This window comes from Caloenas nicobarica, chromosome 4, assembly GCF_036013445.1.
Source record: "Caloenas nicobarica isolate bCalNic1 chromosome 4, bCalNic1.hap1, whole genome shotgun sequence".
Taxonomy (NCBI): Eukaryota; Metazoa; Chordata; class Aves; order Columbiformes; family Columbidae; genus Caloenas; species Caloenas nicobarica.
This window is the reverse complement of record NC_088248.1, coordinates 37366987-37387463: the sequence shown is the minus strand read 5'-3', so window position 1 is coordinate 37387463 and position 20477 is coordinate 37366987. Positions and strand designations below refer to the sequence as shown.

Here is a 20477-nt window from a genome sequence, read left to right as displayed (position 1 = left end):
TTAATTTTTGGCTTGATTCCAGCCCTCTTAAGAACCGTCTAGCTGACTTCCTGCTTTAATAGCTGCTGAGAGATTCTTGAACTTGTGCAGACCTCCTGAAGGGGGTTACTGGGACAGCTTAGCCGTTCTCGTTATCCTTTCATAGGTAATGCTTGTGGCAAGGTGACATAGATCTTGCCGTTATGGCATGGGGGTGATCTGAGCACCACTTAAGATCGAACCAAAGCTCTAGAGTACACAGATCCTGAAAGAAGCAATGGCACAGTCCTGCAGCTGTGACGGGAAAAAAGAAATGGGAACTGGTCACAGGGGATGAATTCAGGAGCCCACACTCAACTCTAAGGCAATCCTTGATTTGAGGTTTAGTCTGGGGGGATGTTTTTTCACATAGCAGCAGCATGTAGCCCAACAACATGGCTCTGGTGCTGATGTCTGCATCTTTCCTCACTAAGCAGCTGCACAAATGGCTTACGGTATAACTAATCACTTAAAACCAATCACAGAGCCTGAGTTGGAAAAAGATTATATACCGAGCCACACATCACAGAATCACAGAATGTTATGGATTGGAAGGGACCTGGAAAGATCTTCTAGTCCAATCCCCCCGCTGGAGCAGGAACACCTAGATGAGGTTACACAGGGAGGCGTCCAGGCGGGTTTTAAACGTCCTCCTGTGTTCCAGTTTGTACCCATTGCCCCTTGTCCTATCATTGGTTGTCACCGAAAAGAGCCTGGCTCCATCCTCATGACACTCACCCTTTATATATTTATAAGCATTAATGAGGTCACCCCTCAGTCTCCTCCAAACTAAAGAGACCCAGCTCCCTCAGCCTTTCCTCGTAAGGGAGATGCTCCACTCCCTTCATCATCTTTGTTGCCCTATGCCAGACTCTCTCCAGGAGTTCTCTGTCCTTCTTGAACTGAGGGGCCCAGAACTGGACACAATATTCCAGATGAGGTCTCACCAGGGCAGAGTAGAGGGGAAGGAGAACCTCTCTTGACCTGCTAACCACCCCCCTTCTAATACACCCCAGGATGCCATTGGCCTTCCTGGCCACAAGGGCACAGTGCTGGCTCATGGTCATCCTGCTGTCCACCAGGGTTCCCAGGTCCCTTTCCCCTACACTGCTCTCTAATAGGTCATTCCCCAACTTATACTGGTACCTGGAGTTGTTCCTACCCATATGCAAGACTCTACACTTGCCCTTGTTATATTTCATTAAATTTTTCCCTGCCCAACTCTCCAGCCTGTTGAGGTCTCGATGGATGGCAGCACAGCCCTCTGGCGTGTCAGCCACTCCTCCCAGCTTGGTGTCATCAGCAAACTTGCTGATAGTACACTCTATTCCCTCATCCAAGTCATTTATGAATATATTGAATAGTACTGGTCCCAGTACCGACCCTTGAGGGACTCCACCAGATACAGGCCTCCAACCAGACTCTGCCCCATTGACCACGACTCCCTGGCTTCTTTCCTTCAGCCGGTTCACAGTCCATCTGTCCCGTCTCAACAGATCGGATGAGGGATGAGTTAACTTTGAACGCGACATGCGCCCTGACTCAACAGATGAGACCAGGTGTGAGTTAACTCTGGGTTAATTCTGCGCGGTTATGTGAAGTGAATGATAGACAATCACTCTAGGGGTCCAATTCAGTTATGAGTTTTACTAAAAGTACGTGTTGGAATACTAGTTAGCGCGAATAATGGCTTGGCAAAAGTATCTTATGATATCACAGAACTTATCAACACATTAACAGCAAAAGTCCTTCTACGAGCAATGTATTGGCAACCATTAGTAGCTATAACACAAAACTTAACAAGAATCCAACAGCAGAGCTTAAGATGATGTTAGTCTTATACGTTCGAAAGGAAAAGAGAGAAAGAGATTGGTAGAGAGGGAAGGAAAACTAAGGTATAAGAGACAGGGAAAGAGAGTTATACGGAAGGAGAGACAAAGAAATAGGGATATAGAAAAAAAGACAGAAGGAGAGAGCAGAGAGAGAAGAAGAAAGAAAAGGGTGAGGGATCCAGCCACTCTTATGACTACGCAGCGTGGGTGACAAGACTTTTATGATGATGTGTGACCTCCAGTGTCCCATGGTGAGGATGCTGTAATGTTTTCCCAGCATGAGGCTGCAGTTATTCTAATGTTTCTGCTCTGCCTGGTGGTCCCAGGCATAGAAAAACTGTTTGAACATAAGGATTGTGCCCAGAAGCTTTAACAATTTAATTTCTCATATGGGCTTAGTTTTCATCCCGCTGAATTTCATTTTTTGGAACTAGTCATAAAGAATTAGTAATATTTTTGGTTTTGTGACATTAACACATCAAGAGGTAAAAAGGGTTACCTGAGTTCCAAAAACTAGATTATTTTCGTGCAAAAGCACTGCTCTTGACTCCCAGCTGGTATCCCATTAAAAGCAAAAATGCACATAGAGGTGACTGATGTTTCCAAAAGACCTATGCAAGAGCCATAATGGATATTAAGAACCTTGGATAAAAGTGAAGTGTCAGCAGGTACTTGCTGTATTTATTTATTTCTGCCTGTACTATTAATTTTCAAACTGACACCATAAAAATGTCTGTGAAAAGTGAGCTAGAAATAATTTTTATTATGGACTCCACGTGTGACTGAATTTGACTTGCTAGTATAAAAGCCTGGTGTGACAGCCATTACATCTTTGTATTATTTGTACTTTTTACTCTTGCTTAATAGTCATTCTTCCCCTGCGTCTGGTGCGTGATCCTGTAGAACTCTTAGGCTTATAGTATTTTGTCTCCATTTCGTAGTGGTGCTCACAGTGGGACAGTGTTGCATACTAAAAGCTAATGCCCTTATCAGCTAAAGGAAGGTCATAGATTAAGAACGATTTGTATTAAATCCTCTCTCCACAATACTATACCTTGTGAGTGATCCTGAAGAATCATGAAGCCTCAGATTTAAATTTGGATTCTGTACAGCTATGCTACCAGTAGATTGTGAGGCAGATTGAAATGGTTTACTGTTAACACCATCAAAATATGTTTTCATTGGAAGTATTGAGCAACTGAGTCTGCAATTTGTAGCAACAACCTTATGAACAAAATGCCACATACTAAATGTGTTTTCTGTCTCTCCTGCCGTTTAAGAATGTGATCAGCTCTGTAGAGATGCAGCCTGCACTTTGGTCTTATCAAGCTCATCAGTTTAACATATTTGAGCTCTTCTAGAAGATCTGATTGCCTTGAAAACCTTTTAAAACATACTTTAATTTTCTCACTGTTCTGTCAGTCCACTCAACATAGGTTAGCTTAGTGCTCTTCATCACTCAGCACAATGTAAATGCACTTCACTCCAATTTGAAAGGAATCATCATGGTTGTTTGATTGCATGAAATAAAAACAACATCCTTTCCTATCAGACATTTACAGTAGATGAAAACCAAAATGAAAATTCAAATGTTGAAAGCTGCTTCCTCAAACAGCGACAAAAAGTAGTTGTGAGCGAATGAGAGCTGAAACACTTCAGTCATATTTAGTTCCACAAATAGGTTTTGCTTTTGGTCAGGCTTCCTGTATTTTTGTGAGCTTGCAAGTGTTCAACAGTGTGCTATGAACAGCAGCAACAGTTACTTTAATTTTGTAATAATGTGGCAGAGCACTAAAATATCTGCGATGTATTTCATGGACAAAGATTCCAAACTGTCTAATTTATTTCAACAGGCAAGCAGTCCTACAACAGGAACAGCTCCCAGGAGTCAGTCACGGTTGTCTGTCTGCCCTTCCACTCAGGACATTTGTAGGTATGTGCTAAGAAAAATATGCTCAAATCTGGCTGATGCTCATTAGTTGTGGTCTTTATTAAATAATATGTAGCTCTTGCTTCTGCTTAACACTATTCATAATTTAGACTTCAGTTTTCGTTTGATTTCTGGTTTGGTTCTGTTTTGCTTTTCAGTCTCGTGTTTTTCTGTTAAAATTCATGTTCTCTTTTTTTTTTTTTTTTTTTTTTTTTTGTGATTCCTCTCTTTCCACCCATCCTTACCACTTCCATCCCTTTCCTTTGCTTACTGCCTTGTCTAGATCTACTACCTTGCATGATTTTTCAGAAGATGAGCTTGAACATGCAACCCCTGTCATGGTGCTGACCCCTTCTAATAGGGAGTCTGGTAAGAAACAAGTAAAACGAAGGTTTAGGCGGAAAAAAGAGACTGGAGACAATGGTGAGCATACAGAAAAGCAAGGAAAGGGAAAAGACTGTAAATTACATCCTGAGCCAGCGAGATCCAGCTGGAATGCATCTGATTCATCATCATCTTCAGATGAGAGTCAGTGGGCTCAGGCTAGGAGGAAAGCGAGAGAAAAGGCCAGAATGCCCAGGAGGGGGAGAAGGAACAATAGATCATGCACTAACCAGGATGAGTCCTCAAACAATAATGCAGTTGAACTTGTCACCTTGGGGACGATGGGGAAAAAGAAGCAAGAGGTATCTGACCCTGAGAATCCTACTTTAAATCACCGTCGAAGAAGGGTTCCAAGGCTTACAGAATCACAGTCTTCAGCATCATCTCAAGAGGCAAGGATTTCCTCAAGAAAATGTGGGAAAAGAAAAAGCAAAAGCTACTACAGAGATCGGCAGCCTACAACTTTCCTTAGACACAGTAAAGATTCGAAGGACTGCTTTGCAGAAGCAGGCTCTGGCAGTGATGCTCTGGCAGTCCCAGCTAATGGAGCACCTGCTGGGGCAGAGCCCAGTGAGACTGATGCCGTTCAGAAGCCTCCAGTGTTGTATGATGACTGGTCTGATGATTTAGAAGTATGCAGGTTAGTCCCTAATAAGAAAGATTTAGCATTCTTAAAAGGAATTTCTCGCCACTGAGGGCTGAGTGTCCTTCTCTTGACTGCTCTCTGCCACTGTTTCTCAGTAACAAACTGCTGGGCAGGCCATAAGGACTAACACAAAAACCTTTGCTACAGAGAAGTTAGCCTATGTCAATCTGAAGATGTGCTTCTCTTATTTAAAAACAGTAATCCTACAAGGGAACCAAATGTTTTTCTTTGCTCAATTTTTCTTCATGGTGATGGACACAGTGTGTCCTCTGGCAGAGTATTGCTGTGTTTTAAATCTCCAGCCAGAGGCAGAGAATGAGGCAGAATGCCAGATAGCTCAGTAAAATGGGATATAGAGTTTTTCCTTCTTAGATGATCAGTTCAAATCCAGTTTTCATCCCTCTTTCTCATTTTTCATAAACTTACATGAAATAAATTTATTATTTTGATTCAGTGTCCTCTAGAGCTACCATTACCACAGCAATCTGATGGACAGTGCCTGGAAAACACCCTCTCCAGTTGTACAGGACTTTGCACAGCTGAACACCTCTACATCGTGAGCGTGTAGGGGCTGTTAGTCTGGGACCCATCATAAGCACTGGAACAATATAAAGTGTGATTGGGCAGAGTAAGCATTAAAATAAGCTTTGGGAAGGAAAAATCAACACCAACAGCTCTCCCTAGTTAAGAAGTTCAGGCTTCAGACAGGCTGATACCCTTAGTGTGAACATATTCCCTTGGAAAAGAGAGCAAGCTGGCCACTTCTGAGCAAATGTCTGAATTTGGAGCAGGCAGCTGGGTGGACTTGAGTTACTTAATCTAGTGGTAAACGAAAATGCACCATCCTGTAAATTAAACAGAACTGAAACAAGTATTTTTTTTTTCTTCCCAAACTTGTGAGCCGGCGTTGACTCTCATCTACAAAGTTTTGTTTCTTGATATGGTAACACAAAACTTCTCACTTTTCTTCGCTGGGAAGAAATTTGCATGGAAATGTAAACAGTCAGAATGAGGAAGTTCACAATGCCACATCATTCAGTTTCACAGTATACTTCAATGTAGTAATACACTACAAAGATCCTGGTTTTAAAAAGAAAAAATATGACATGCAGGCCTTGTGTTTTTTCATAGCAGGAGATACAACCCATTACTGACGCAGTTAGTGCCATGCACTCTTTGTTATGCTTACAAGGTAAAAATGGACATTTTGGTTGTTTGACCATTGTCTGTCATGATAGTTTAATATTCTTCAGAGTAAAGTCCAGCTGTGTTTTTACATCAGCTTGTACATCAAGGCCACACCCCTATTTTGGGACCTCTTTTCCTTACAGAAATGCAAAGAAAGCAGCAGTGGTGTAAATATGTTATATATTTTTGAAACACTGGAAGTAGGTCTACATGGTATGATGCAGGGATGTGCACAGATAACTACTTCAACATCTTCAGAGTTGTCTTGAAATTCTGAACCACTGAGCCTGCAAGGATTGAAGATCCAACATAGTGGGCACAGTACATATATAACCGGACTGTTTAATTATTATTAACTGAATATGAGCTACTGAAAAACTGAAATAAATTATTTTAGTATAGGTCTTTATACAGGCTTAACTATACCATATTAAAAAAAAAAAAAGAGATAAATTAAAGTCAAAGTTTTGTAATTGTCCATGTAAATAATCCTAACTGTTGCCTAAATCCACAAACTTAGACTTTGCTTTCAGATGGAAAGCAGACTCCAGTATTTTATCTGTCTTCTCAATCCATTCAATTTTATTATAATTATTCAGGCACTTTTTGCAAGACTTGAAGTTTGGTTCAAGTATGCATCTTTTGGATGTGCTTACAAACTTTTCAGCAAGGCTCTTGTTTAGTTGAGGAAGATCGAAAACTTTTTATAGGTATGTGTTCCTGGGTGCACTGTCAGTGTAGACACTCTTTGAACAACCAGAGTTATACTCACCACAGCTGATAACTTGGCCTGTTGTGCAAAATTTGTCAATACACTCACAATTACATTTATCTTCATGTCATGGGTAATGATGTATTTTTTTGTTGTCATTACTAGATGTATCATACTGATGATAATACATCATGTTAAAGCATGTTAATTTTTTATAGCTGGGAAATTGTCTTAATCAATTTGCAGACAGCTGATGAAAAAGAAAAACATGTTTTTACTACCAACTCAATAAAGACTATAGTTTCTGTTTTTCAGGGCAGGTCCATGCACTTAATTGACCTAGGATCTCTGGCCTGTTTTTCTTCACATTCACAGTCTTGTTTTTGAAACAAAAAAAATAATTAAATTTCAACGTAGATGTGCATCTATACAGTAACCATTTTTCTGAATGAGAAATAGAAAAAGGTTGGGTTTTTTGTGTGGTGCTTATTCTAAAACTGGAATTAACATGACTGCTTGCTATGTGAAAAATTTGTTTTCCTGAGACGTTTCTTCAGGCTTTTCATCCTAGGTATTCATGTCTTCTAGTTGATGTGACAAAACTGGCTGAGTGGCTCTCAACTAGATGGCATTGTGTGGAAATAGCAGAGGAACAGGGATCTTGAACATCTACTGGTGCCAGTAATTTTAAGTGTTTGGGTAGACATTTTTTTCCTTTACTTCCTCATGATTTACTGGCTATGAGACACATTTATATACGCACATAAGGCTATAAGCAGTTTCCTCAATGTGCATTTATTAATAGCTGAGCAGAAACGTAACAGGATGCACCCATTTTAGCACAAGCGCATTAGTCATGCAGATAAAGTACGGTACCATGGCACACTATATACTTCAGCTAGTCTAAGGCAAGACTCTTGGTCACTTCAAGTGAGACATTTCCTCTTCTAATGTCACTGTTTCTCTATTTCCAAAATGATGAAAAAATGACATGGCACCAATTATGATCTTTACAATTTCTTCCCTGAACATACTCCTTTCTTCTGGAGTCCGTTAGAAGGCAAGGTTTCAGCTTCTGGGATTAAAGACTACTATATAAGTTAGTACTGACCATATCAAGTTGTTTTGGCACTTGTCTGAGATTTTCCTCATATATACAGGGTGTTTCAAAAAGATGGACCAAATTTCAAAGCAATGTGATTTCAAATTGGGTCCATCTTTTTGAAACACCCTGTACTTTGTTGTGGAATTTGCCATGTGGCTTGAGACGCAACCTCAGAAATAGCTTTCTTTGGTCTGCACGTGGGTAATCTCACTGAAGGGAAAAGCTGTGTGTGGGCCATGATAAAGTGAATGGATTGTGAGGATTTAGTCCTATGGATTTCCCATAGGAACTACTGAGGAAAGAAAAAGGGTTAGTTGATATTGCAACTAGTATATCATGAGTGCTCTGTGTACTGACTCTGAATTAATATGATGGTATTTTTATTACTTATGATGGGAGAATTGAAAGATAGTTTGTGTTTGACTAGTTATGCTTTTCGTGTAAAACCTTTTTGTAGCACTGATGCAGTCATTTCAGCAATAACACTGAACTGTGATTCTGTAAGCTGATAGAAAACACACACACTTAAATAAGATGAAGTTTCTCACTATGAAAAAAATGCGTGTTGGAAATAGAGTTTTTATTTTGTTGAATTCCATGAATGAATCTATCCGCAGTCAGGAAAAGTAAGGCCCTCATTTGAGGAGTAAATACAAGAGCAGAGCATGTCAGAAAGCTGGTAAGAATGGGGAGAAGTAGTAAGGGAGATGATGAAGTTGATTCATGAAATCTGCAGAATCTACTTCAAGGTATAATTTTTTAAGATCAGCTTTAAAAGCTAGTGTATTAATTAAAAGGCCATTATAAACTTAGGAAAAGACTAATATGGTTATTTCTATGTGTTAATACAATCATAGAAAGGACGAAATAGTGTACTTTGCACTTGAGAAGAGGCAAAATGATTATGTAGTTTCTCTCTGTGAAATCAAATGTTGTAACACGGGTTTTGTTTTCATAATATTATTTAGCAGGACCTGCAAAAGTAGCATCTTGCTTGAAAATACTTACATCCTGTAATATTCATGTAGTACAGTGCTCACAAAATCAGCAGACAGAAAGCCTCTTGTGAGGAAATAAGTCCTCATGGACTTGAGGAAAAAGGAGAAAGGTGAACAAAAGATAGATATATAGGCTCAAATACTACCATTGAAATTTAACATTCATTTGAAATATTTATACTGAACCATGAAGTTGGATCCAGTAAATAATTTAAACAGTAGTGCAGAATACATAGACTTGAAATATAATACCATCCAGAGCCCTCCAAAATCACCAAAAGCTGGAGGATGCCGGACTGCAGTGTTTGGCTGATGAGGGGTTTTAACCTGTTTCTACCTGGGATGTTACTGCCTTCCTTGGGGTCTCCGGATGATACTTTCTTTCGTTAGGAGCCAAATCTCTGAATCTCCTCCTGCATGTTGGTTCCTCACCCCTTCCTTTTAAAGAATTGCAACTGCTGCTTACCTTCCTGTTCAAAGCCGCCTTTTTGCAAGGCGACTTTCTGATAGGAATCTCCTGCTTTTTGAGGAATCTCCTCCCCTGTATGATGGTCTAGTGGTTCATCAGTCTTTGAAGCAGTATGAAATTCTGGTTAATTCTATTCTCTGCCAGATGGTTCAAAGCCCCATCTGTCACCTCTTCAGCCATCTGGTTATGCAGTCTCTTTTGGAAGCTCTCCATGATCCAGAAGGATGCAAGGAAGTGAAACAAGGCAAGCTGGTTGTGTTTGTTGTGGCTATGGTCACTTAACTGGGGGAGAACCGAGTCCTGGTTTCTGCTTCTTTCTCTCAAAACCTCTTATTATTTTTAATGCAAATATGTAAAATGGTGCCACTTCCTTATAGAAAGATTGGGTGAGAGAAGACCTTTGGTTTTAAGAGTCCCATTATTAAATACTTAAAGCTTGCATTTGTTCTGAAGGGAGTACAGTTACTTAAAGCTTTGACTTTCACTATGTGGGTGGGAAGAAATATAAATCCTTTTTTAAGATGCAGTCCCTAGTTCTCTGAACTGTGCTCAGTCCAGTAAATCTTGTCTGACGTGTATCTTGAGTTGCTCTGACAGTGCATTTGAGGCAGGAATTACTCATAACTCTTTAGATGGTTAGTTATCCTATTTATCACCTTTAATAGAAGGACAGAAAATGTTGACAAAATAAAAGATTTAATGTGTTGTTCCTAATGTTGTTTGCTCTTTGGCCTCTTGCAAATTCTGATTGTGTTTGCAAAAATCAAGAGAAAGCTTTATCTTGACCATTATGAAATTCCACTGGTGTGGTGCAACATTTTGAAAATGTTTTTTTCTCCAGTCAGACAAAGGCAGCTGACTGCATAATACAATGGAAGGGCAGGAGTGAAAGGGAAGAGGTACACAAATTGATTACACTCAATATGGAGAATTAATGTGTTTCAGTCACACTATGTTTAAATGGAGAGAAAGACCAATTTGTCATTTAGATTACTTTGTGATTTAACAGTGGAAAGAATGGAAATGAGATTAAAAAAAAAAGCCTGTAAAATGAAAGCAAGGGAAACATGGCATGCTGTAGCCTATTGCAGGGTGAACATATTTAGTGAATTTAACTTTTTTATTTCCAAGTGATAAATTGTGCAGGAGCAGTATCTGATTTTTTTTTCATTTCTGTTTATGAATGAGTTAATTATTTGCTGTGAGTTGTTCATAAAGTTGTTTGCTTTAATTTTATGTTCTATCTAAAAGCACTGTTAGCACTTTAGAAGTTGGCAGAAAGAGAAAATGACCTTTTTTGGACAGGAGAAAAGTTTTCTTAAGATTATCAGACAGTAAGGACAGCAATTTCGTACATCCTTTTGCAAGCCTGTGAAATTGTTTCCTTTTGGTCCAATTAAGACAACCTAGGAGCTCATGGTATTTCATTCTGGCAGCTAATAATCCTCACAGCCAAAAATCAAAGCCAAGGATTCAGTTGGTCCAACATTTTCCAACTATGCTGTTTCTCCCTGACTAAGCTCCCTTTAGTAACCGTGAGATACAGCAATGAGATGTACCCCCTGAACAGGGTAAGAATTTATCTTTGCATAATCATTAAGTCCAGGTATGCTTTCTGGTGAAGGTCGAGATCATTCATTGGTCACCAAAAATAATATTTTTGGAATAGGCACTATTTTCCTTGAGCACATCTATACAGAGAAGGTATTTCCCTATTTTATTATGGAGATTTGTTAAAAGTTTGAAAGCATTTGTCTTCTACTGGTACACTTCCATATCATCATTTTCCTGAGGATGGGGATCAGGCATCTGCATTAGTTTGTTATCAAGCTCTAGATCACAGTACATAGAAATTAGATCACAGGGGCAGTAAACATATGACAGGCAGTATCCCCTCTTAATTTTGTCAGTGAAGTGGTCTCCATTAGTGCCTGCATTCAGATAAGGAGCCTGCATTTGAAGCACACCTTTACTTTTACCACTATCCAGACCACACTGAGAATCACTCTCAGGATTCTCCAACTATATTCCCTTTGACTGAAAGTAAACTGAAAGGTGCGTGACTGGTCCAACTTCAAGTCAGTATCACATCAAAGCAACCACCACTGAGATGTCCCTGGTGCTGGGCCATCTTGTCTAGGCTGTGCCTTTTCCGAGAAGGACTGGACCAGATGATCCTTGTGATCCTTTCCAACCTGATATTCTATGATTCTATGATATCAGCTTTTTAGCACTAGCTGGTTTTTTCAACAGATTTGGTACACTTTCACTTCAATGCTAATTAGCATAGACATAGCTGTATAGCACCCAGGACTATTAAGAGAACAATACAGTTTTTACATACTTATGTCATTTGTAGCCCTTAAACATTATCATACATCATCACGAGTATGCCTATGCCCCCACATACACTCCTATTTTTGAAAGCTTCAGAGGCATTCCCCTAGGTTGTATATTTGCTAATGAGAGTAAAATTTGAACTGGTTTATTTTTAAGGAAGACTATAGAAGCTATCTGCACTACCTGCCTGTAGCAAAACCCTTTGTCTATATGGAATGGCCAAAGATCCTTGAAAATGTTATTCGGTACTGAGATACTGTGCCAGTCTCAAATAGGAGATCCACTGAAAATGTTCTGGTGGTGCAGAATTACTGCAAACTCTTTTCCACCTGTGCAGTTCCTTTTGACAAGGCACCTGTGTAGCTCGAAGCACAAGCAGGAACATGCTAATTCATTCTTATCCTTGATCACCTTCCTTTAGCAGTAGCCGCGTAAGGAAATCAGCAGTTCAGATACTGTTACAGAGGAGCGCTTGCCAACTGGGTAAGGGCAGAGCACTAAGTTTCACAATGCACACGAGTATCCTGCAGAATAAGTGCATTTTATACTTCACTGCAGTGGCATAGAAGTCAGCCTATTTTCTTAATTACAGAAGACTAACATGGGCTAGTGAAAGACAGGTTAGGATAACTGCTGTCTTTCCCATTAGAGTTAAGATTAGCAGCTATTCTCTTTAATGAGAGTAAAATTGTTAGCTTTCCTGTGAAGGAAAAGCTACAAACCTGTTGGAATCTATTGGTATTTCTTGCAGTAAGCAGCTCAAATGGTCACTAATCACCTAGATGGTCATTTTGGCTGCTATGATTTTGCCAAACTAAGCCACTGTCAGGAAAACCTGAAAATTTTCCATGTGAACTTCTTGCTTCATACTTCATACTCCTTCAACTTCATAGTTGACTTTTGAACTGAGATCATGTAAGAAATGTTTGTCTATTTGTTAAAAAAAAAAAAAAAAAAAGACAAACAAGTAAACTTAATTTGATGAGAAGTAAAGTACAGTCATACAGGATAGCTCTTGCCATTTTTCTGAAAATCAGCCTAAATCCAATTAGCATAAGAATGTCTACAAACTGTAGGCATCTTATTTTCATACTTCCTTTCCTGCCTTCTAATGAACAGGACCAGGGGAAACGAGGGAAAACAGTTCTTAGTAATGGAATTAAAGATGCTGCAACAATACCAAATTCTGAAGTGTCCTCTCTCCTGAGTGCTTAGTTTAGCAGCACCTTTTGTTTTTAATCCAGTAAGAAACGTCTCTCATTTATATGAATATGGTGACAATATGCCCTTCAGTGAAGTACATGGTATACCTGAAACTGCTAGCAACTTTGCTTACTCATTTTGCATAGACATTATGGTACAGAGTTTAATACGTCATAGTCATTATGGTACAGAGTTTAATATGTCACATACAATTGCTCAGTGAAGCATTGCATTGGTATTAGGTTCTCAGCATCATTTGAATATGTCTTGAATGCAATTAATATTTTGAACAAAAAGAAATACTGAAATGTAATTCTAAAATATTCTCAGTAAACTTCTTTAACTTTCTATTTTACACAAATCTTAGTCTCTAAACATTTTCTAAATTGAAGTATCCTGTTTCTGTTTAAGAACTGGGTTTTATGTAGGGAACATACAAGAAATCTGCAACAGTTTTAATATGAATTATGCAAAATCTTTCAAAACCACAAATTTTGTTTTCAGTTTAGAATTTTGATTTTTTCCCTGAAAAGTGTTATGCCTTTTTTTTTTTTTTGCTAATTTATTGCATTATAAGTGAACCTGCTATTTAAGAACATCCTTTAAATAATTTTTATGGATTTTTGTCTGATATACGAACAGTGTTGGCATTAATTTCTCTGTTTGGTACATATGTGTGCTGAAGGTTGTAGAAACAATTCTATGCTAGAGAAATATGTGCTGGGTAATTAAAATACTGGCATATAAAGCAAAAACTTAAGCATAAGAATGACTGCTAGAATGTTAGAATATTATTTCATAAAGATGCACAGTGAGATTTCTTTAAAAAAATATTCTGTGATCTCAATGTGTAGGGATATGTCTGTATATTATGCACATATACACAAAAAATGTGTACATCTGAATCAGAAGATCATCTAATAGTTTGTATATGCTGCATTGTCTGGTGTACACATGATTTGTAGAGCAAAAGCTCCTTTGGAGCCTGGTACTCATCTTTTCCCTAGACAAGCAAGGTCCTGTTCGTAGGCAGGTATCTTAAAGAATTAAGCTGTCAAACCTAAAAAAAAAAAATATACAGGTTCAATTTATGACTATAAAGGGTTTCTAACTGAAAGGATTTGGTCAAATCGCTGACTTTCCTCCCCTCTTTTTCAAAATAGTAAAAAGTATTGTTCTGTAACGAAGGCCATTTATCTACCTTAAAGGACTAGAAAGCTGAGAAAAGCTGAGTATGTAAATTCTGTAGGTGTGTTTGAACAGCTGAAACTGCAGCTATTAACTGTGTTCAGTGCTGCACTGCACTTTGTATATAGATCAGTATAGATTTTACAATTTGTTTTGTTTTGCTTTATAGTGGAGAGTGGGTTTTGGTTGTTTTTTGGGGTTTTTTTTTCATTTTTCATTTAACTCATTTCTAAAATATGTAAGCAAATTTTAATCTTGGGATAAGATCAGTCCTGTAAAGAATCATTCTGATGGGTGAAAATTTTAAACTGTTACGATCATGTAAAAATAGGAAACTAGAATGTAAGTTCTATGCCTCCAACTTGGTTTAGATACCACTTAGGTAAGTCTATGCTTTGTATCCCTGCCTCAGTTCCATTTGCACAACATATTTTTCAAAACCATTGATTACAGCTTATTTTCTATAATTTGTGATAATGATGATCTACATAATAGATAAATACAGCAAAGGGCACAGATGCACAGAATTCTGATTCAGTACTCATGGCTAAGCAAGATACTACAAGTTATTTGGCCCAAGTCTTTAAAAGATATTTAAGGTGTTAGCCGACAGTCTATTTCAATAGCTGTCAGGCACCCACATATCTTTAAAGACTGTGATTATGAGTTTAGGTAGCACAAATTTATTTTAAGCTAATTTCATCTGGCTAAACAAATAACAAAGAGCTAAATTGCACCAAAGAACATTCAAGCTAATGAAAAACATGCCTTTGGTTATTTTCTCTGGACTTTAATTCCATTTGAAGTTAATTTTTATTCTCATTACATATTTCATTATTAGAAAGCTAGAAGAGGCCATTAGATTATTCAGTTGGAGCTTCTGTACAATATAGTTTCTTAATGTCACCTTGTTATTTATGCATTTAGCTTGTAACTTCAGTACCATGAAACCATAAATAGAATGTATAATTCGTACAGAGTTTTTCTGTAGAATTGTTTCTACTGAGGAATATTTCTATTCATTTCAAATTTGCAATGTCACTTTATTCGAAGATCCCAGTGGAGTTTTAGTCTTGTATTTTAGCTCTTAAAATAATTTTAAACAATTATGGCAGTAGTAGAAAAAAGGCTCTTGGGTACCTAGCTTAGTTGTCTAATTTCTAAATAGTTTAAATATTAAGCCTGTAAAATAAATTGTGTATAGCTTGAATTTAAATGAACAAAGAATACTAGTTTTCCTTTGGGAAATAGCTTTAATTTTAAAAGAAAATGATGTTTTTTATGTAACTCTCAGCTGGGATTACATTTGTTAGCTAAATACCTATTTGGTGTTTTGAAAATTTAGTTCTGCTTAAGCTACAAGCTGAATAAGAAGTCAGCATACAGCCAGTTTCCATTTAAGAACTAAGCCACTGATGTACCTAGCTTGGCTGGGTTACTAAAGAAAAGACTGTAAATAGAGTTCTTGTAAAATGTGCCTCAAAACATGAATGTGTGCAAGATGGACGTTGTGGGTATTTTCTTCTCCCCCCCAGTCCCCTGGGGTACAAGATACTGTGTGGGCACCACTGCAGACACTGAAACCTGGCTTTTGTGTACAAGGTTTCCACGGCAGCTTTTTTTTTTTTTCCTCCTCCCTAAATATCCATCAAAGTAGCTTTGTTCTGCTTTTCCATTATTGTAGATTCATTTTCTCATGGCTCTAGGCTACACCACAGAAGAATATTGAAGCAGCTGGTTTTGATCCATAGATCTTTTGCTTAGATATTTCCTCCTCCCCTTGCTTGTAGACTTGGCAGCCTTGGTGCCGGGCTGTAGCCAGTCTGTCACAGGGTGTCTTTGCCAGGCTGTTTCCTGACGTCTGCCAGGTGCTCCTGTGCTGCGAAGGTGGTCGCCTTCTTCCCTACCCTGGCTGGTAGGAAGACAACCCCACTGCAAGGCGCTCCCCAGCCCCTTTGCTACCCCAGGAGTGGTGTCAACACAGCTTTCTGCAGAAAGGGGCAAGTTATTCCTCAGACGTGTTCAGACTCCTCTGAACACATCCATCTGAGGGTGACTTTTCCAAGTACTACGTTTCTAAACTCTAAGTTTCCTTTGCGTGACCGCAGGATCTGTGCTGTTGTTGCTACTTCTCTATTTCGAAATAACATTTCCCAGGCTTCAGCTTTTTCTTTTTTTTTTTTTTTTTTCCTTACACACCAGTTTGACTCTTAGGACGTTCATTAGGGCTATTATACTTTATAGTGGTTTTCTGAGGTGGGAATTGGAGGGAGTTACTCTTCAGTGAGGTGAACGTCCATCACTTCAGGTGTTCAGTTAAGCCTTCTGCTCACCAAAGAGCTTCCTCTGCCCTCACAGAGATGCTTGCCACTAAAGCTAGTGTTGGTTTCGATGGGTGAATGTTTTCCAGGAGTCTGGAAGAGGGGAAGATCACCAAGACATTTGGACTTGTGTCACAGATGAGCACCATCAGATTGTGATGTTAGGACACTGATCATTTCATGCAAAACCACAACATGAAAAGCTCTGTATCCCATTATAAGGTAACAACAGTTCTGGTACCAGCCCCTGCCTTAGGATCTGCTTACAGCTGTAGTTTTTGTTTTCCCAGATAACGCAGCTATCTGCTTCAAAGGGTCAGTGAAGAATGAAAAAGAGAAAGGACCATGACTTTTAAACACCTGCCTCCTAAAAAGTGTGTGCACGTGTGTGTACACTGTACCATACCCACTGCTCCAGAGTACTCAAAACTGTTCTCTTATTCTTTTAACTATGTAACTGCAAAAAGGTATCTTGGGAACTTTTTGTACTTTTCATACCAGATGTTTCCAGTTTGGGGTTGGATTCTGCTAACTTTGTGTATTTTATTAGCCATACTTACAGATCAAGAACTATTCAGTTCTAAGAAAGAGCACTGGTATTTGTCTTAAAGGTTTTGCTGTGCATATAAGGGAGAAACAGTCTTATTTCTATTGATTCACCTTCTGACCACGTAGCAAATTCAAAGAGAAATAACTAAGTGAAGAGAAATTACTAAGTGGCAGAAGGGAACAAGGAATAGGTTCCTGGGCCTCAATCCGAAAGGCCATGTAACTTGCGTCTTATGAATGTCAAGTCTGAAAATGAAAAAGCAGTGTAGATAAACCGGTGCCTTTGCATCGCTGGTTGGCAAGTTCCCTCACTAGCTTTTGCTGTCCTTCCTCTCAGGATCTGTCACTGTGAGGGAGATGATGAAAGTCCCCTCATCACGCCGTGTCGCTGCACAGGGACCCTGCGCTTTGTCCATCAGGCCTGCCTGCACCAGTGGATTAAGAGCTCAGACACGCGCTGCTGTGAGCTCTGCAAGTACGACTTTATAATGGAGACCAAGCTCAAACCTCTTCGGAAGGTATGGTGCTTTTGTATTTCATTATCCTCAAGTGTCAAATGGCCAGAATGGCTGTGCAAAATTCTGGTACAATTAAAGAAACATCTGCCTGTCCAAAATGGCTTTGTATTTGCTGTTGTTATATCAGCCCCAGCGATTTTATTGCTACATGTAAGTTGGTTAATTGTCAGCAGCAGGGGATTTTGACTAAAGGCTCTTTCACCACACATGCAATCTAAATGCACAAATAATAGGTTTGTGTATTTAGAGTTTTTATCTTCAGCTTTTTGTTATTGACTGATCTGCTTGTTTTTAAGCCAAAAGAAAGCTTATTCATCATGTTTTGCTCCTGAATAACAAAGGCCAGTTCACCCAGTAATTTTTACATTGAGCCCATAACTTCTGTTTGAGAATGATGCTTACACCAATGTGGAGACAGCAATTATGAAATAACATTCAATCAATTTAGCTACATCTGTTCTAACTGTTACACTTGTGGGCAAGTTAATCATTCGTACATTAAGATTAGTTAATGGAATCTAAACTAGAGGGCGACCTTGCATCCTGAAAGTCAAATGTATGTTATCTGGGCTCATTTGTTTTCCAGGATAAATCAATTTAATGGTACATGGGTTGTCAGTATAGGGAAGGTGAAGAGTTTGTTAAACATATGTGGGTTTTGCTTTCTTTGGAATGAGTAATTTCTCCTCTAATTTTTCTCTAAATTTCTCTCATCATTTTTGGGTTTTGTTGTACCCTTCAAGTTTGAGACAATCTAGAACAGGGCAACTTTTGCTTTAAACTAAATTTCAGTGTAAGAGCCCTTGAAAAACATGTAGAAACTATTAGCTTATAAGTGGTGTATGCATATGTAGTAGTGTTTTTATGGCAAAATACATTTTGTTTTTGTCAGCCTTGCAGAGGTAGCAGCAATTCAGAGAAAGAAGAGCAAATGAAATTCCTTCTCATTTCCCATCAGATAAATTATCTAGTAAGTCCTTGATGACAAACCACTTTTAAAAAGAGAATTGGGATTGATTTGACAAGCAAGGCTTGTGATAAGACACAATTCTCAAGTGCCAGGTAGACCTTGCCAAGTAGATCGGAAATTGAAACAGAAGTAAATAAAAACCTGATGCCTAAAAACTTAATTATATTGACTTAGTTTTTAGTAATTCCAGATAAATTTTAGCTAATGTGACAGGAAGGAGATAATTGTATAAAATCCCCTGCCTGTAGCATATCTTTTGGATTTTTTCCTGTGTGTTGCTATTTTCAACACAAATTGCTTTAACCTTTCATCTGACAAATACACTGGCAACAGCCACATTCCCCAAGAGAATATACAGATATCAGTATTTTTAACAAAAGCCTTTTATTGATTGTGTTATCTAATAGTGACTTTAAAAAACTTTAAATAAAATTTGTAGCATCCAAAGCAAAAAGGAGTGAAATATGTGAATTACTGTTGGTATCAGAAGTAGGCGCTTTTACCTGTGTGTCTCATCATTGCTGCCTCCTCATTTTTTCTTGTAATTGAAAAAAAAATTATGGAATACTGGCAGATATGCAGTGGTAATGTAATTCTTCTAAATCTGTCTGTTCTTAGTTGTATGATTACCACCTTATTTATCTTATTGGTTCTCAAGTAAGTTTTTGATTTCTGACATAGCACAGATGAGCCTCTTCTTTCAGACAGGGTATTTTTGTTTCTGCTTAAAGCAGTACTCAAATATAATTTATCTGCCCAACAATGAATGCTGGCAACATTCTCCCCTTCAAATGCAGTACAACAAATATTTGTCTATATAGTATAGACCCAACATCTAACTACAGATCCCTTTTTTATAATTTACACCCATTTCAGAAACCAAAGCCAAAGTTTCCAAATGTTTCAAAATTAAAATTAGTTATCCTTTTTTGCAATTATGGCATTCAACCATGACACCCTTTATATTTATATTAATCTAAATATATAATCTGTAATAAGCGTATGCATTATCATCACCACCATTCACAAATTTATGAAACTCTAAACAGTTTATGAGAAGCTGTTTTGTAAACCAAGCATTTTGGCAGCTGTAGCAAAGACAAGGTAAGGGAGGAACGAGTGATCATCACAAGACCTGCTGGGTAAGTACAGCTGACTGATAACTTTTTGCCCAAACTTCTTTTGTAAAAATCACTGAAAGTGCTATTTTGTCAAAACCTATATATTTTGCAAAAGTGGAATGTTCAGATGAAACACTGTCATTTTTATTGCAAGATTTTAGAGAGGCCAGAACTTCAGCTGTGGGGCAATCCGTAGGATTCGAGGTTTTAGCAGATGGCATCAAGGCTGGTTACCAGAGACCGAAGCACTGTGGGACAGGCAGCTCCTAAAGCTGAAGCTCTCCACAATCCTGCCTCCTTGATGCAGGATCTGAAAAGCACTACAAGCTCCAGGGTTTCCAGACCCTCATGAGAACTTTAGGTTTTGCTAAAGCTTGGCTGTGTACTACACCCTGAGATCCTTCAGTCTCCAGCACTAAGTCCAGCCTGGCAGCAGTGAATTAAAATTTCCCAAATCTCTGGAATTCTCCACTCATAATGACAGGCACATTATGAGAAGTGGCAGTTATATCTGAAAACAATGCAATTCTTGTCAGCTTTGCGGTATGCGGAGCAGAAACAGCAAAATTGACAAAAAATGATTTATTTTGCTAATAAACTTTGAGGAATTCTGAATTCATTTCAGTGTTTCCTAAACAAAGGACAACAGATTTAGTTCCAACAAAAGAGTAGCTATTCAGTTCCATAAGAAACTCATTCTATTAAAAAAAAAAATTTCCCCAAAAATGAAAGTTTCTGGCCAGCTCCAGAAGATGCCATTTCCATGGCCATTAGACCTGTATTTGAAGTGGCATTCTACAAATTACTCAACTAGTTTTGATTTTTAATCTCTACCTTACACATGATGTGAGATTCTAAAGTTTGATTCTTGACTGTGCATTGCTTTAGTATGATGAATTTTGTCATAATACCTTTGTAACATTCTAACTGCCGGTCTCCTGAAGGGAGAAAATTACAGACCACATATCTTAATTACAGCTATCTA

The 20477-nt window shown here is 38.4% G+C and overlaps 1 protein-coding gene across 1 annotated transcript in view; it reads left to right on the top strand.

Annotated features, from left to right (window-relative positions):
- Window positions 1-20477, top strand: part of MARCHF1 (membrane associated ring-CH-type finger 1) — a 90999-nt gene that overhangs the window by 53575 nt on the left and 16947 nt on the right. The window contains exons 3-4 of the mRNA XM_065634734.1: window positions 3704-3783; window positions 17221-17401. Of these exons, the coding sequence (XP_065490806.1) occupies window positions 3704-3783; window positions 17221-17401 (261 nt within the window). The remainder of the gene's footprint in view (window positions 1-3703; window positions 3784-17220; window positions 17402-20477) is intronic.